Source organism: Adiantum capillus-veneris, chromosome 1 (genome assembly GCF_014529385.1).
Source record: "Adiantum capillus-veneris isolate H3 chromosome 1, ASM1452938v2, whole genome shotgun sequence".
Lineage (NCBI taxonomy): Eukaryota > Viridiplantae > Streptophyta > Polypodiopsida > Polypodiales > Pteridaceae > Adiantum > Adiantum capillus-veneris.
In genome coordinates, this window is record NC_140931.1 from 135,218,841 (window position 1) to 135,236,983 (window position 18,143).

General features: G+C 44.5%; 1 protein-coding gene across 1 annotated transcript; it reads right to left on the reverse strand.

The window, feature by feature from the left end:
* Window positions 1-697: 697 nt before the first annotated feature.
* On the reverse strand, window positions 698-16,763 carry LOC147465615 (peroxisome biogenesis protein 3-1-like). The gene is made up of 7 exons (XM_086520934.1): window positions 16,600-16,763; window positions 7,366-7,545; window positions 7,066-7,262; window positions 6,855-6,985; window positions 2,323-2,450; window positions 2,045-2,251; window positions 698-1,611 (listed from the first exon to the last, which is right to left on the reverse strand). Exons 1-7 carry the CDS (start codon window positions 16,611-16,613, stop codon window positions 1,344-1,346), a joined length of 1,125 nt encoding a protein of 374 aa, XP_086377060.1. The 5' UTR covers window positions 16,614-16,763; the 3' UTR covers window positions 698-1,343.
* Window positions 16,764-18,143: the final 1,380 nt, after the last annotated feature.

Below are 18,143 nucleotides of genomic sequence, written 5' to 3' on the forward strand. Positions count from 1 at the left end.
TATTAGATAGAGCTACAAAGATTAGTAGATCTCAACACCAATCTTTTCCAACCACTAGGAGAAGATAGAGTTTGTAAACTCTTATACATATCTAGGGGTAGTGTTTACAAGGCCCATCTTCTCTATGAAAGCCACATTGTAGTTGAATACACAACTAGACAACCATCAACGATAATTTAGTTTCTCATCCCACTACAAGCCTTAACTTGGACCATAACATTGTTACCCCTCATAAAATGTGTGATGCCCATACACCATTGTGGTCCTTGATAAATGCATGTGTTTATTTTTGTGCATGTGTGTGTGTGATCCACAACCAGAACACTTGGAAGTTTCAACATTTTGGAAGAGTCGTGAAATATGTATTGACCTCTATTGAATTCTACTTCAAAATTTCAATTTGATGTCCATATTTCACGACTCCAGAAATCAGCACTCCATTACAGAAACTGAATTTTATAATGATTGAGAATTGGCACAAGTTCCTTGGAAAAATAACAAGTTGCTGTTCAAGCTTCATGAGAAAGAAGTTGTCCTCTTTATGGGTGAGTGGAGCGTGGATTGTGTGTGCATTGTTTTTGGTTGTGTACTCCCAAGGCTTGCTTAATTAGTTTAGCTTCTAAAACAATTTGATTAATGGAAGCCCACCTATAGACTTTGAGTTGTTCAAATTTGACACAATATTGAGCCACGAAGTAGAAAGATTTAAGTACCTGCTTAATTGTCTGCTGGCATTTCAAGCTATGTTACACTTCAGAGTCCATTTTTGGTTTGCTAAAACATGCATTAGAGGAGAAGGGAGAAAAAGGCGTGCAAATTTCTGGGTCTAGTTTGTGGTAGGGTCCCTCTATTTTAGAGTTTCATGCGACCGTCAAGGGGGGTTGGCCTAGCGGTAAAGGCGAGGGGAGTTATGAATGCCCGATACGATTCAATCCCTATGACATGCGGATGTGGGTAAAACTAGATGATGTTTGCATCATATTGCCCAAAAACAAAAAGAGATAGACCTCCTTTTCCTTTTTTTTTAATAAAGAATGCCCACCTGAGACTTCACCTTGTTCTGCTTCACTTACATTTTGTTTTGGAAACAGGTGCGTGTGCACACACACATGATCCACACGTTCATGCGCGCATAAAGTGCACACGAAATATGTACACACCCATATGTGCCAAGAGTAGGTTACCGTGCCCATTACAGCCAAACTCACAACCTCCCCTTTGTGATTGACTTTTCCAATCACAATAGTAATTTGAGAGGGGGGGGTTTGGTGTTGTAAACTGTATATGGCTTAACCATGCTTGTCTTTGGTAGCTTCCACCAAGTAAAAATGCAGGGATCTCTGTCACAAATCAGCCTCTTGCTGTGCTCTGGACGCCGAGTAGACTGACACACAGAAGGATTGCACCTCTTCGAGGTTTGTAATTGACTTTACAAACCTGTTTTCATCAGGCTGCTCTAGTAGCAGGACCCCAATACCTGACACTGGAGGTAGCAGCTTCGCAAGGGGCACTCTACCTCCTTGTCCACCTTCAAAGATTGCCTCAAACTCCTCCATCACCCCATCCAATACAGTTTCAAACGATGCGGCCAGCACTTCTTTGAACTCTTGGCTAAACAAACAAAATACACCTGTCAGCATAACATTTCTAGCCTCCTTTTGAATGCACATGGTACACTAACATTTTTTGAGGTGTCCCCCCCCCCCCCCCCCCCCCCCCCCTTTCCTCCTCCCTTCTTCGAGGAATTCAAAGGGCTACTAGCCTCATCCTCTGATGCGACTTTTGTGACCTTTTGATTTTCATCAGAAATGGTCTTATTTCAATGAATTTCCCAACTTAGGGATTCCAACATTTAGGACCTCAAATCAGGGCAAAACTAAGGTATAGAAGAAAACTAGGCCAAAATGGCAGGCATGCCCTGGATCCCCATATCCACATGCACACCTTGCTCCTCTCACTTTGAGAGAGTGATGCCACAACCGTGAACCATAACCGCGGTTCTAGGAGAGAGAGAGAGAGAGAGAGAGAGAGAGAGCGTCTCTACCTTTTCAATATGTCTCTTGTTTCACTGAACAATTGCTCGAGTGTCCCTGCTTCATCCTCCAACGATGTCTCAGGATGGTCCTGTGGTGCAGCATTTCTCAAGACCATGGAAGCAAGCCATTCTACCTGGCTGTGCTCCAAGTTGAGACAGATACTTGTAAAAATTTCCCTCAAATCTGCTAAACCACAAAGGTCCATCATTGACTTGCTGCACAGAGATCAAGTTTTAGGTCAGGCCTATGACTGCAAGCACACCTACAACAGTCACAGTTTTCATACCTTCCGAGCATATTGATCACCGCTGCCTCCACATCCCCTTTTAAAATCTCTACACCCTTGTCAGCTAGAAACTCAGGGCATAATAAATATTTCTGCTGGCAAGCCTTAGATAACTCCTTTCTGTAATCCTGTCATACAAAGTGCCAGACATTTACAGGACTCCGTCATCCATGTGCAATTCGAACTTGTCGCCAACAAATCACACATTACAAAATTTGACAAGAAAGAAAGGATTTGAGCTAGTAGAACGTTCAGGAAATTTTGGTATAGGAAAATGATGCAGTCAACATCAATAAGTGTGAGGAGGGAGCAGGCGTTTTTAGGACTTACAATGATACCAGGACATGGTGCATCAGGATGAGTGCGCATGTGTGGCCCTAGGATCATGCATGAAGGACATGTGGCTCATGCTCGACAAATGGCGTGTTTTGATACAAGCCTCGGTTGCTGGACAATGCGTCTCCATCATGCTCACCAATCCTCTCTCATTTGAAGCTCATTGCACATGATTAGGTATCCAATCACAATCCTACCCTTCCATTCATCTTGTCATGCTAATCAAAAAATCTAGTGGTGCATCTATACGGATTATGCTATGCACTAGAAAAACCCTGTCACACATACCGTCCGTCGCGGCGTATCCACCAACACCTAGCAAGGAGCCACCTGAGCATAGAAGAAGTTGATAAAGATGTAAAAATTGTGAAGAACCATCTGCAAGGGGTGCCACCATCCAATACAATTTACACCGTCAACCAATTTTCAATATTCATCAGGGTTGCGAAAGCGTTTTCATAGGGGAGGAGTTCTCGGTGCCCGACCAAGCATGGAGTTTAGGCCATGAGCCGGACTGCATCCAGAGGCACCTTACGGGTAGTGCTACCCCAAAATGGGTGTGATGAATGAAAGCATACTCAAGAACAAAATAAATTTGTGGAGGGTGAATATATGTGTGCACCACATTGGAGAGAGAGAGAGAGAGAGAGAGAGAGAGATATCACATTGTGACCTATAGATCCTTCCATTAGCTAAAAAACCTGCCCAATGGGCTACAAACTGCCCCTACTAGAGAGGGCTGCATCAAAAGGTGGGGAGACTCTCCCAATGAAAAAACTAGAGATGTAAAATGATGGCTAAATCAAGAAATGGAAGGAGGAAACAACCAGACTGGTGGGAGGTAGCGCCATCTAGGTGCCCCATGTGCAATGGTGAAAAAAGGACCTGGTCGCCAAAGTCGCAAGAAGGCCTTGCGGCGCTCTCGCATGCGATCGGTGCTGCCCTGAAGCCTCTCAAATTGTTCCATGAGTGTATGAATCAGCTCCAGCCAGACGTCTCGTACAGTCTTCGCCGGTGGGACGGGTCAAGCCTTGAAGATGCTATAGCATCGGGTTCTCCATATGAACAAAAGTGTCAGGCTGCAGATGAGCTCCCAACAACTCTCTCTATCGCTGTTCCACTCCTAAGGGACAAGCTCAGTGGCAAGCTGGAGTCAGAGCTGGCCCTCCAGGATCACAATCATCCTACTGATTGACGCCATCTCGAAACAAAGAGTTGGGCCCGTGAAGGTGGACCAAGCTGCAGCACCCCAAAGTATATTGGCTAGTTGTCGAAAGCGCAGGTATCAGTAGAAGAATCCAAAGCCAAACCTGTTGTGCCATGGGGCAGTCCCATAGACACAAGTGTGGTTGCAAGCGGAACATGCAACAGAGTGACCACTGTGCACCAACCAACTGCCAACTGCAGTAGCCACTGGAACATAGTGAATCTCCTCGGCTGTCTGCTGTCCCACAGGTGCCCCCAAAAATCTGCCAAGAATTCAGTTGTAAGACCCTCCTGCAAATGGCTTGCTGCAGCAGGACAAGTGTCTCTCTGCACAGTCAGAATCTGACGTCCCAGCCATGCTGTGTACTGGAAGAAAGGAATCCCCAGGTGATCGGCTGGAGTAAAAGAATCCCACCAAAACCACTCCCCCGGGTCCCACTGAACTCGCAATAGTGGGCCGCTCTCCCCCATCCATAATCGCCAGTGTCCCAACTCTAGGGTAGAGGGGTCTGGATCTATCACACAAGTCCTCACACTGATGCCCACAACTCTAATATGCTAAAAGCACCACTCAGCCACCTCTGGTGCCTCTGCTGTTTGCTGACGAAAGAGTTCCATGTAATTGGCCGTCTCAAGTGCTGCTCAATGCACGTGGTGGTGCTGCTCAAGGCCAATCCGCAGCTGCTCTCAAGACCGGAGTAAGCTCAAAGCAAAACAATCCTCCCATCTCTTGCTCAAGCCCACTATGTGCACATTGCATCTCTATGAAAATCCAGCGAGTGGAAGGGCTTCATGGGTCTCCCGTTTGTGGGACCTAGGCACGAATCTGATGAAGCAATAGCTCCTTCCAGGGCTCCTCCCTTGGAAGGAGACGGAGACCTCTGACAATAAGCTTCCCCAGGGAAGCTCTACTCTGTCGTGCCGGGTTGATGATCCCCATCGCTCCCTGAGAGCCAGGTAAAGTAATGACCTGCCAGGAGACTTTGGCCCAAGCGAACTGTGTGTCCCGCCCTGACCACAAAAAGTTCTTGATCAACCTCTCCAACTGATTGATGCAAGAACTCGAGAAGATCCAGCAAGACGTGATGTACCACATAGTATCCAAAAGCACCTGGTTGACCATTACGGCCTTGCCTGGCAATGAGGGCCGTACCGAGCTCCAATGGAGCCGTTTCCTCCAAATGGATAGGAGGAGAGGAGCAATCTGCTTCTCTGGTGACAAAATCCAAACCAACCTGACAACCCACGGCTGAATTCTCCAACTCAAATCCTGTGCTAGAATTTTGTAGGTTGAGTGATGGGTTGCCACTGCCAAATCTCATCCCGAGAGCCTCCCTCCTTGGGGATAAGATAAATCAAGCCCTCACTCATGCTATCTGGCATCTCCCCACTGTGTCGAACGTGTTGGTATTGACTACATAAGTCTCTACCAAGAACCTCCCAATACTCCAAGAAGAAACCTAGAGTCAAGCCATCCTTCCCTCGCGGCAGCTATCACATGGGAGTGCCCTGAGAGCATCTCTAGCTGGAGTGGACTCTCAAGCCTCCTCAGTGACTAAGCAAGTCATCTGTGCCCACACCTGCTCTCTGCATGCATCCAGACGCTCTGGCTGCGGCTCTGCTAAGAGCAACCCATGGTAAAAGTTTGTAGCAACTGCACACATATCATCAAGCTCTGTAGCAACAATCCCATCCGGTCTCTTCAACTGGCGAACACTGGAGTGCGCATGACAAGGACCCATCATCTCAAAAAACTCACCGGTAGCTCTCTCCCACCTGGGTCCACTGAGATGCTTGACCGTGGAAGGCAAACTCGTGGGGCCACTCCTCAATGGTAATCAGCTCCTGCCGAGCCTGCAACATCTGATCCTCCATCCAAGGACTACCTGGGTGACGCTCCTGCATCCGCTGTAAAAAAGGAATACCCTACCAGAGCCCCTCTCGAGCCCCAGCCAAGTCCACAGTTGACCCTTGCAGGAAGAAGCAACTGGCCGCCCAAGCAGCAGGGTCACCTGGTGTGTCCTAGCTCGTTGTCCCAAGTGCCACAATCGGCTGCTTCCTCGACAAGAACATTAGAGGCAAGGTGGAGCCACTGTCGAAAATGAGCCCTGATTGCTCAGATGGCCAAGGCGCTCATCGAAATGACCTTGGTCGCCATCTCCATGCCACATCCAACGAACTATACGTCAATGATCTTTCCCACCTCCGAGAGAAGGCGGGCTTGGAGGAGATCACGCACCTCGCCTCTGCTAGGTCGGGTGCTGATAATCTTGCAAGTGACAGAGATCGCTTGGAGGCGCTCTACCTTCGCTGCAAGGCTCTCTTGCCATGTAGACGAGAGAGCAAGTCGGATGGTGACTCAGAGGGGTTGGGCGAGGGGGCTTCATCTGAGTCCCTCTGAGGCGGAGCAAGAACCTCCATTTGTCTCTGCTACGTCCACACGGTAAGAGAGAATCAAAGACAAGGCTGAGAGCGGATACCGAGGGACAAACTCCCCAAGCATGACCTTCAGCAAGCGGGAGGAAGAAAGGACGATGCAGGATAGCAGGGCATAAAGGAAGGGGGGGGGGGGGGGGGGGGGGGGGGATTTGGTTTGTGGGGGTGGGCAAGGGCGGCCACAGCAGGCAGCAAGGAGGAAACAGGAGAGGGCGCGAAGTGGGGGATGCAGAGGGAGCGATGGTGGGGAGAAATGACGCAGCAGCGAGCTCTTGGCCCGGATTGAGGCTTGGAAACTGATACGTGATCTATTATACTTAGTCATACTATAAACAAATTCCCATTCTTACTTCTTGTCATTTTTTACTTCTTAGCCTTCTTAGCATACACAACAACTACAAACTTCACGTTATTAGCCTTCTTTGCCAGCACAGCAGCTACAGACAGCAATCCAATAGTGGTACCTTTTGCAATATATTAAAACCAGCGTCCAGACAACCAATCTGAATACAATTTACCGGTGACATATGCCAAAAACTCAGGAAGAATCTTACCAATTTCTCAGCATTTGACATGTCTCGAGCTGTGGCTAAGTAGACATGACGTGCTAATATGTTGAATTGCACCCGCACAAAGAGAACTGCAATCGTAAGTGCAAACATACAGCAAGTTGCACGACTAAAACCTGCAGAGAGTACCAAGCAATCATAAAACTGAATTAAGAGCAGAAATGGCTCAGAGAATTAAATTTTTGGCCATAGATACTTGTTATTTTAAGCTTCTCCCAACACTCGATCCTTTCTTGTGCACCCAATCTTGAGTTTTCTTTATCTTGCTCCAACTCCTCTGTCAACCTTGAGAGGTCAAGCAAAAAAAAAATCTGGCTCTTTAATCGAAGTAAAATAGATGGCAGAGTAGTAGTATCCGATATTCTTTGTATGTTCTGGAAGTGGACCTGCAACCTGCACTAGTACAGAAATGGTTAAACATTTTTGTAGCACCCTCAAGAATGATGATGAGCAAAAGCCCAGCTGGGTAACATCTTATAGCAAAATGTGAACATACTGTGCCTCGATGCGTTGCTCTGCTTGGCGCATCACAGATGCACGAGCTTTGTACTCTTCTTTCTGATTCTCAATTACAACCCTCATCTGATAAGCTTTGATTGTTTGATAGCATACGTATCCTGCTCCAAAAATGCCCATTGTTACAAGTAAAGGCCTTCTATGTTGCTTGATCCAGTCCCTGAGCCAACAAAGAGCCAACAGAGATGTCACAATTCACTATCCACATTAAAGGTATGATATACAGAAGGCCCACAATGGGACTATCAAAATTTGATATATAGAAGGCAAAGAAAGAAAGAGTATATTAACATCTCAAAAAGGCCAATGTCGCCTATGAGACCAAACCAGTACATACAATGAAGGAAATCCCTCATCTGAGAGATGTAGAAAAGTAAGCCTAAAGTTATAGGCTGAAATGAGCTACCTATCTAAAAATTACATCCATAGTCCATACAAGGTATCACTGAAATATCCTCACAGAGCGTACAGTCAAGTGACCCAGGTATAGAAGAAAAAGGATTCAAATTCGAACTAAGGGTGCGATTACATCTTTTCAAAACAACAGCAACAGCTAAACATGAAATAGATAAACGGTAACATATCTAAGAAGCATACTTAAGTAAATTATTCTGTTAAAGAAGGAAAACTTAACCTTCAAGCTCATTCATACCAAGGACGTAAGACAATGCTGCAAAGACTTTGTTCTTAAACTTCATATGCTTACAAACCAACATATGCATAAGACAAAAGTGAGATTTTTTAGTTCCTAAAATAAGAATCTAACACAAGAGACTTGGAATGATACGTGAGATAACAAATGTGGACACAATCTTCAAAACTTGATGTTTGTATGTGCATTTGCAGGCAATAGCTTCCTGCATGCATGAAATCTCTGCTCAGATAATTTGTGCTCTTGCACCAGCAAAATATCCACATTACCGGATACATGAGTACATAGATCTCTTCTCAACAAATTCGGCCTGGGGCCACTCATGCTAGAGTGATGCAGCCCATTTACATTCCAAGACACGATATGCAAAACCATAACAATGAATATGCTAAGAGGTGAACCACAAAAGCGTACATAGCTCTAACAACGCGCGCGTTTGGCCCCTTGACGAGGAGTCCAGACTACCAATGGTAATGCATCAACATCCGGTGGCAAAGGCTTCATAAATTGGCCTGGCAAAAACGATCATGCCGCAGTAACTGGTAAAGAGGGGAAAGAGAGGGTCATTGGAGATCTGGGGATGCGCTGCTGGCGATCAAACTCCACATCAAACTACCGTACCATTATGGTGGGTCACACATTGACCCGACTGTACGCATCCATTCTGGAACAAAAATTGAGTAGATGGGTAGAGAATGAGGGCATAAGGGCAACAGGACAAGCTGGATTCAGGAGGGGTTATTCCACTCTAGATCATATTCTTACGCTCAGAGCCATTATTGAAGAAGGAAGAGCAAGCGGGAGAAGGATGTATTGTTGCTTTGTGTATTTTCGGAAAGCTTTTGATACAGTACCAAGGGCCAGATTGATGCGCAGAATGCAAGAGTTAGGGGTCCCCAAAGAGATTATCTGGGGGATCATGGCCTTATATGGGTCAGTAACTGGTTATGTACGTACTCCAGAAGGGGATTCCGACATTGTTCATTCCACCGTTGGAATAAAGCAGGGATGCCCACTGTCCCCTACTTTATTTGGTATGTATATAGATGAGGTATCAGATTACATTGATAGAGAGGGTGACAGAGGTGCTCAACTTGCAGGGTCATGGATCCCTTTGTTGTTGTATGCAGATGACATTGTATTGATAGCAGAATCACCAGATGGAATGCAGAGGCAGTTAGATGCATTACATAAATTCGCGGAGGACAGCGGACTGTCGGTGAATTTGGGTAAAACCAAAGTTATGGTGTTTAACACCACACCGCAGTGGGTTAGGAGATCGGCACCTACATTTGCATATGGCCAGGATACAGTAGAGTACACAGATGCATACACATACCTTGGTGTGGTATTTGCAGGACCGAAGTTTACTCTTAAGAAAGCAGAAGAGGCTAGATTGTCCAGAGCCTCTGCGGCCTTGGGAGGGTTGGAGAGGATGTGTTCACAAGTGCAATTTCAGGAACCACGAACAAAACTTTGGCTCTTTGATACTGTGGTGGCTTCGGCTATGCTTTATGGGGTCCAGATTTGGGGACCATCTGTGGATCAGGATAATTGGAAGCCAATGGAGAGACCTTTGGTATCTATGATTTCCTGAATGATTAGAGCCAAGGCCTCCGTACCACACGCGATTATCCGAGCGGAACTAGCTGCCCCTCCGATAGAAATTGAAGCGCTTACCAGATCAGTGTCCTTTATACATGGTTTGTGGGATACAAATAATTGCCGATATACTAGATTGGCCCTCGAATCCTCTCGACAGTTAGCAATGAAAGGGGATACATCATGCTGGTATGCGCAACTGTCTTTGTGGTTTCAGAGACACGGGTTCTACCAATACTCTCTTGAGGCTCCATCACTGGCAATTACACGAATGGAGATCAATAAAATCATCCGTCGGGATCTTATACAGTTGGATACTAAGAGGACATGGGTAGACCCTACACAAGAATTGGGCACGAAGATGGCCGACTACAAAGAAAACTTCCTACGGCTATCTGAAGATGGATTTGTGATTCGCCCGAGCTACATGGATACCCACCTGTCTCATGGTTTGAGATGTGTTATTGGTCAGATTCGTACATCCTCACACCAGCTGGAAATTGAATTTGGCAAATTTAGGGGAATCCCACCTGAGAGCAGAATTTGCAAGTTATGCGGAATGGAGCCGGAGACAGAATTACACTACATATGCCATTGCACCGTATACTATGAGATACGTGGGCGTTTCCATTGCCTATTTAAAGAAGGCTTTGGACCTCTAGATAGAGTCATGCAATACCAAGATCAAAGATGCTTAGGCTTGTACCTACTGGAAATACATCGGCACAGGGATAATCTAATGAGAAGACAAAGAGCACTACAGCCTCAGAGGCAGATCACAGATTTCTTCGGATCGAGAGAAGCAGGAGTAGAAGGAGAAGCAAGAGACCAGCAGCCAGCACAAAGGAGTACCCACATCCATACCAAAGGCACCCTCATTGACAGGGCGATTGAGCTTAGGAAATCGAGACGACCACGATCGAGATGCAGAAACACACTTCACCGGAGGAGACTACAACAAAGGATTAGAAGCATTCTAGCCAGACACCCAGAATGCTCCTAAGAAGTTTATTTAATACTTTGTATTTAGTTTTTCACATTTATTTTCACACTTTCACACTTTTCACACTTAGTACTTTAGTACTACGGTACCCAGACTTTGTAACAGATTCACCACTTTTGTATCAGTTTGGTCTCATAGGTCATTCTGGCCTTTTTGAAGACGTTAATATAACATTTCATTTCATTTCATCTCTCTCTCTCTCTCTCTCTCTCTCTCTCTCTCTCTCTCTCTCTCTCTCTCTCTCTCTCTCTCTCTCTCTCTCTCTCTCTTGCATTTTCGGCATTATAACTCTATCGCCTATCGCCCCCCCCCCCCTCCCTCCCTCTTTAGTGCTGCTTCTCTCTCTCTCTCTCTCTCTCTCTCTCTCTCTCTCTCTCTCTCTCTCTCTCTCTCTCTCTCTGTTCATTGGCTACCAGCACACCATGGCCACATGAATGACACTGTGAACCTGCAAATTTCCAGAAGCGGCCTCTCTGTCAGGTCCTCACCTACACGCACCATGGGACCCAAACCAATACAGCAAACAACCCCCCCAAAACCGGACATCATGGAAGGGAATACGCCACCATGCTCATTACGAGACATATGGGGACTCATCTCCTCGATGCACACCACCATCATGAAGCAGAGTGATGAAATCAAAGACCTAGCTCTAAAAAACCAAGAATTGGAACACAAGCTCCAAATGCAAGACCTACGAGTCCGTCACCAAGAGGAGAAGATGCAGGAGCTCCAGGGTGCTCTTGATAAGCACACAACTACAATGCAAGACACGCTAGCCACTCACGATGAAAAGATTGCGCAAATGAATGTATCTGAAAATGTGGGCTCTTGGAAAGATGCACTGACAAACACACCAATGCCTCAGACTTCTTCAATGAACAGAGACATGTATGCTAATGAGGATGACAAAGAATACACCGAACAAGAGAAAAGAAAAATGAACATCGTGATACGGGGTATCCCCGAATCCGACAACGAGAAGTTCATCACCTTGAACACAGACATCACGGAAATGATCTCCACTAACTTCGGAATGCACGATGTGGTGGTATATGGTGCACATCGAGTAGGCAAGAAGAAACCAAAAGCAAATCGGGCAATCGTATGCACACTTCTGGATGCCCGCAAGAGGGCTATTATCCTCGAAAACGCCCGCATCTACTTAAAGGATAGCGCACTATACATCAGTGAAGATAGAACACCGAACCAACAAAAGACCAGACGTGAAGCATACGAAGCTCGCATGAACAAAAAAACAGCCCAAGCGGACACGAAAGGGGAAGCAAAAGAGGAAACAAAATGACAATGCGAGACCCATGGGTTCACGGAATTACACGTAACAAGTTGGAATTGCAGAGGCTTCCCGTGGCATAAAGGAGAAGGATTAACGGAAGTCCTACCACAAGCCGACATTCTCTTTTTATTGGAAACATGGGAACACGATGCATGTAGAATACCACACATTGAAGGATATGTCACACACTCCCTACGGATGCCATGTACAAAAATGAGGGGACAAGGAGGAGTCGCAGTGATATACCGAGAGGAACTCAGAAAAATGATCACAATTTGCAAGACAGATGCCCATAACCGGTACATATGGATCAAGTTTGACACAAAACCTAAACCTATGTTCATTGCCAGGTGCTACATCCCCCATAGAGAGTCACCATTCTATGGTGCCTTCAATGTAGAGAAGAATTACCCTTTCGAGGATCTGTATGCCGATATCCATGCCTATGCACAAGAAGGGATGATTATGCTTATTGGGGACATGAATGCTCGCATAGCACATGCGCAAATGCAAATGGTGGATCTCATGACACCTCCAATGCTTGAACATAATGAGATACTAGATCCCACATGGGAGAGATGTTCGAAAGATCTCATTACAAACCCGCAAGGTATTGCATTGCTCGTTATGATGACATCCCTACAACTAATCGCCGTCAATGGAACAAGTAAGTTTGAAAAATCGGGAGAATGCACATGCTACACAGCCAATAAAGGCATGAGTGTTATTGATTATGTATTGATTGCATATGAGGCATCCCATATTGTAAGTAATTTTACAATTGGGAAGAGGTCACCCAATTCGGACCACACCCCAATCCATGTAAGGCTACAAGTTCCCACTCAAAAAGCACAAAAACAGCCCCATGCCCGATAATGGACATACAAAATGCAAGTGGACAAGAAAAGAATGTATGCAAATCTAGACAATGCACTTGCTCATGTACCCATACCATCACACATCGCACAAACATGGCCAATTTTCAAACAAGCTCTCTGTGACGCCGTGGAACAAACAATGGGAAAAACGCATCGGCGAGGAAATCATATTAAAGGGCTACAGCATAACCCATGGTTTGATGAAGAGTGCAAGTATGTCAAAAAACAATTGCGGGCACTGTCAACGACGAACACGGAATGGGAAACTCTATCAAAAGACTACACAAATCTCAAGAGGCGGAAAAGAAGAAACTATGAGCTACGCACGGAGACACAAGCCATAGCCAACTTCAAGAAAAATCCCAAAAAAGAATTGCTGAAAATAAAAGGACGGAGACATGACATCATGGGGGACATAAGCTCAGATGACATGTACATGTATGTGGAACAACTATATGTGCATAATAATGTGGAAGAAATGCCACACATGCAAACCGATCTCCATGCCCAAGACCACTTTGATCCCGAAACGGTTAAAAAAGGAATACAGAAACTTGCAAATGGGAAAGCTCCGGACATACTACACTTGAACTCAGAAATGCTTAAATGGTCAGGTATGAGAGCCAGAGAGTGGATACATAGAATGCTAAACCAAGCCATTGTTCAAGGGCTACCCGAGGATTGGCAAAAGAACTGGATCAAAGCACTTTACAAAAAAGGGGATGTAAATCAGCCTACCAACTACCATACCATTATGGTTGGATCTTGCATGGCAAAGCTTTTGGGAAGCATCTTAGAACAAAGCATAAGCACATGGGCAGAGACAAATGGAAAACGAGCAAAAGAACAAGCAGGTTTTCGACCAAAACATAGCACCATTGATCACCTTGTTTCACTCAGGGTATTAATGGAAGAGAGTCGGCTAAAGGGAAAAACATTATACTGTTGCTTTGTAGATTTCACCAAAGCCTTTGACACGGCCCCGAGAATGGGTATATGGAAAAGGATGGAATGCATAAAAGTATCGATGCATCTCAGGAGTGCGGTAGCACATCTCTATGACAGAGTCCTATGTCAACTAAAAGCGCACGAAGGGCTGTCCAAAGCTTTCTCGAGCAACATGGGGGTCAAACAAGGATGCCCTCTCTCCCCTACTCTTTTTGGATTGTGCATTGATCAAATAGAAAGCTTCCTCCCTCAACTAGAAGGGGATGAACCAGCCATCGGGATGTTTACACTTCTCATGCTCATCTATGCAGACGATGTGGCTCTTTTCGCACATGACATTACAACTCTACAAAAATTGGTCAATGCGTTACATGCTTTTTGTGAAAATGTGGGTCTATCAATCAATGTAGATAAAACAAAGTTCATGATTGTAAAGACTCGTAAGATGGATATCCACGCCCCCCTCATGTATCAAGGGAAAGAAATTGAGAAAGTCGACAGTTTCAAGTACTTTGGGATTGACATCCCGTGCAACTATGCTTGGGGACAATGCGCACATAATAGAATTGACATCGGCTATGCCAAGTACTATCAATTTGAAAACATGTGCACACAAAGGAGCATAAAAAGATGGGAGATAAAAGCGACCATTTTTTAGACATGCGTAGTGCAAGCCATCCTCTACGGAGTGGAAATATGGGGAGCAAGCATTTCAGCCCACACATGGAATGAAATTGAAAAAATTCAGAAAAATTTTCTATGTCGACACATGGGGGTCAAAAAGACGACACCATAATCCGTGCTACTCTTGGAGACAGGCAAGAGACCACTAGAAATGAAAGCATTGCAAAAAATGTACACGTATATCATGAAGGTCAAAGCGATGCCTACTACTCGAACCCCCCGCATTGCATGGGAAATGGGATGTGCGCCGCAAAAGACAAAAAAAAAAAGCAAATTTCTGTCATCGAGCCTCATACAGGACATTAAGAAATGGTTCGCTAAATGAAATGTAGAGGCATATGTGGACATGCTTATTGAGGAGGGCAAGGAGGGAGAACACATGCTGAATTTTGAAATTGCATTACTAAATAGCCTCCACACCAAGTGGAAGACAACGCAACACCGCTCGAAATTTGAATACTATTGCAAGCATGTCAACACAAAGTATTGGGAAGGCTATAGCACAAACCCAATGGAAGCTCAGGCCCACATACGAACACCCATGCCCCACATGGCACGAAGAGACATCTCTTTGATGCGCACAAGGTCACATATGCTCAAAATAGAAACAAAGGGCTGGCTGAAAATTGATGCTTCTAAACGGATATGCACCTCATGTACAATGCAAGCTCCCGAAGATGAAGCACATGTGACATTGGAATGCCCAGAATACGCTCACATCCGGGCTAACTTTCAACCACTTCTAAGCGGTTGCTCTACCTTTGCGGACCTATTATCCAAGACAGACCCCTCCCCTACAGCTCTCGGCACATACCTCACCCGCATACTTGAGCATAAAAAGACACTCATAGGAACACAAAAGGAGAATAACACACACACACACCACACCATGCACCCCCGTGAGGGGAGACTATGTATCACTTTGAGGTCCCATGGGTCATTTCTGGCCCCCTGCGGACGTTAATACCAAATCAAATCAAATCTCTCTAAGCTCTATGCTTCCGCATCATCGACTTTTGACACATCCAACACATATACCTTGCCAAGCTATGTCTTTGGTGTGTATCAGCCACAACTTATTTCTTTATTATAAAAAATAATTTAAATTAACAACAGATTGTTCTTGATTTAAGAGGAAGGTCCTTCAATTTCACATCGGTCCACCCTCTTTGTGCCAAAGGGATGATTCTCTTTCAAGAATCCAGAACAGAAAAATTCTCGTTAAACCATGGCATTCTTGAGAGAACATCAGGATGAGGTGACTTCACAGAAGTCCTCTATGCCATAATAGTCCTCAACCTTGACATGAAGTGCCCAATCAAAGGTGGTATGATTGGAATTGCTTCCCATGTCAAATCTCAAGAACTTTGCTGATCTTAGGGGCAAGTAAAAGGCTTTGATTTTCTTTGACGCTGGAGCTTCAAAAAACTTTGTTTGAGAGCGGTTTGCTGGTCAATTGGGAATTGACTATGCTTAACTTGATTCAAGCAAATCATGTAAAGCAACATTCAGCTAGATCCATTTTCTCTCCGCTGTGCTTGATAGGAGAGTTCATCAATGTGGGGATTCAACCGTGCATAAATCATGGCCCAACCGGTTGAAATCAATAGAGTTAAAAATGGTTGCATATCCAGATGCATATGTAAAACAGCTTCATCTGTTGTTTGCAGTTCAAACTCGCCAACAAAGCAAGATCATATAACTACAACTTTCAATTCTTCAAGACGCAAATTACAGCATAAATCTCACTTTGAATGCAACAAACCTTCTTAATCCCGATCAGCTATATAGCCCCTAAACCTCGATCTTGATACTAGATAAAGCTAGATGTCCTAATGAAAAATGTATCTTACTGCCTCTACCAAAGCATGGTTCATACACACTACAAGATCCATCTCCACTCTACCGACTCCATTATTTACATTAAGATAATCGACTCCTATTGCATGTCTATTGAGAGTCAAGATGCAATGGCATTGTATTATAACAGGTCACTTGGCCATCACACGTATTCCAGTTTCTGAATGTAGGGCATTGTTTCATGTATCATTTGATACTTTGAATCTCCGTTCTGCTTATCTCTCTCTCTCTCTCTCTCTCTCTCTCTCTCACACACACACACACACACACACATCTGCGAAGAAGATAACCTGATGGACACCATCGCGACTCTGAGAGGGTGGCTAGCAATGATCAAGCTGCCATGGAAGCTATCGTGGTGAAATAATTCGAAAACCACAAGTTCCCTGCACCTCACAAGCAACGAGCGACGCGAGGTGACAAAAGAGAACGCTTTGCTCTAAAGAAAAGCATCCGGCGCATTTGGCCATAATCACTTTTGGCTAATAATCTAAAATTCTAAATTCCTAGGATCTATCTATCTACTAACATAATATGGCGGAACGGGGAGCCCTTCACACGTGTCGCAATCTATCACCTGAAAGTTAAAGTCCAAAACAAAACTTTGAAAAGAAGCTAGACTATCGAAGCATCCACTCATCAAGTTCTACTTTTCATTTCGAAGACCTTAAAGAAACTCCCCTTTTCATCCTACCATGGGTTGCACCAGCAACCCTTAAAATTTGAAGAGTGACTCTACTTTTCAGTTTGAAGGCCTTAAACAAACTCCCTTTTTCTTCCTTGTAGTAATGAAATTGGCTTTTATTACTAACTTCAAAATAAAGAAACCAAGGGGCTTAATTGGGTGGCCTCATTTGAGAAAAGCACCTTAGGCTTACCAAAATAAAAATCCATCATTTCTTTCGAATATTTTCATGATATACCCTATCTTTAAATTTGATGTCTTTGAAATTCAATTGTAAAGTTTTATCAAATAAGCAAGGTGAAAGTTCACTATGGCTTACATAAGACTACCGAGAGAAATTTAGCAATAAGAGGCTTCTTTGTAAGAGATAAACGGAGAAAGTGATACTAGCATTTTGAAACATTTTTTTGTTACAATAAAATATTATGTTTTTTTAAAACAAGTGTAAAAAGGAACTATTTAGATTACAACATATTCCAAAACCATAAAAGTAAAGATTGAAAAAACACTTGGAAGCATTGTAAGAAATTGAAGAAAAACAAAGTGAAAGAGAATGAGAAAGATTGTGTGCGGCCCAATACTCAATGCCCCTCTTTAAAGAGAGAAGTAAACAACTGTCAACACCCTTTTTCAAGCTACTTAAGATAATGCTTACTTCCTCGAAGATGCTCCATGGAAATGTTATGTTTAGCCACAACAAGGATCATGACGGCTATGTTATGAATGTTGACTTGAGCCAGAGCTGGCTCTACAGAGCCCAGAGGCTTGATGTGCCAAATTTGTGGTTCTATACCAAGGCTTGTGGGAGTGGGCGTCTATGGCGCTCAACAACCGAAATGGCATCAATGAATTTACAGCCATGGGCAAAGGGTTCAACGTGGCTGCGTACACATCTAAGTAAACAGTCCAAGGTCTAGTCATAAGAGGAGGTGTCTGGGGGGCTTCCTACTTTGTGTAGACAATGGTGTGGACAAAAAGTTTTTCCCTAATGAGGAGATTATGGCATTATGTCATGTGTGGGTTACACTAAAAGGCCTCCCTATTTGTCTGCATGATCATGCTCACACAATTGCTTCCACGATGGGCCAAGTTCTCTTTATCCTGAGGCTACAACAGATTAGATTCGGATTGGATGGCAAGTTGTGTATA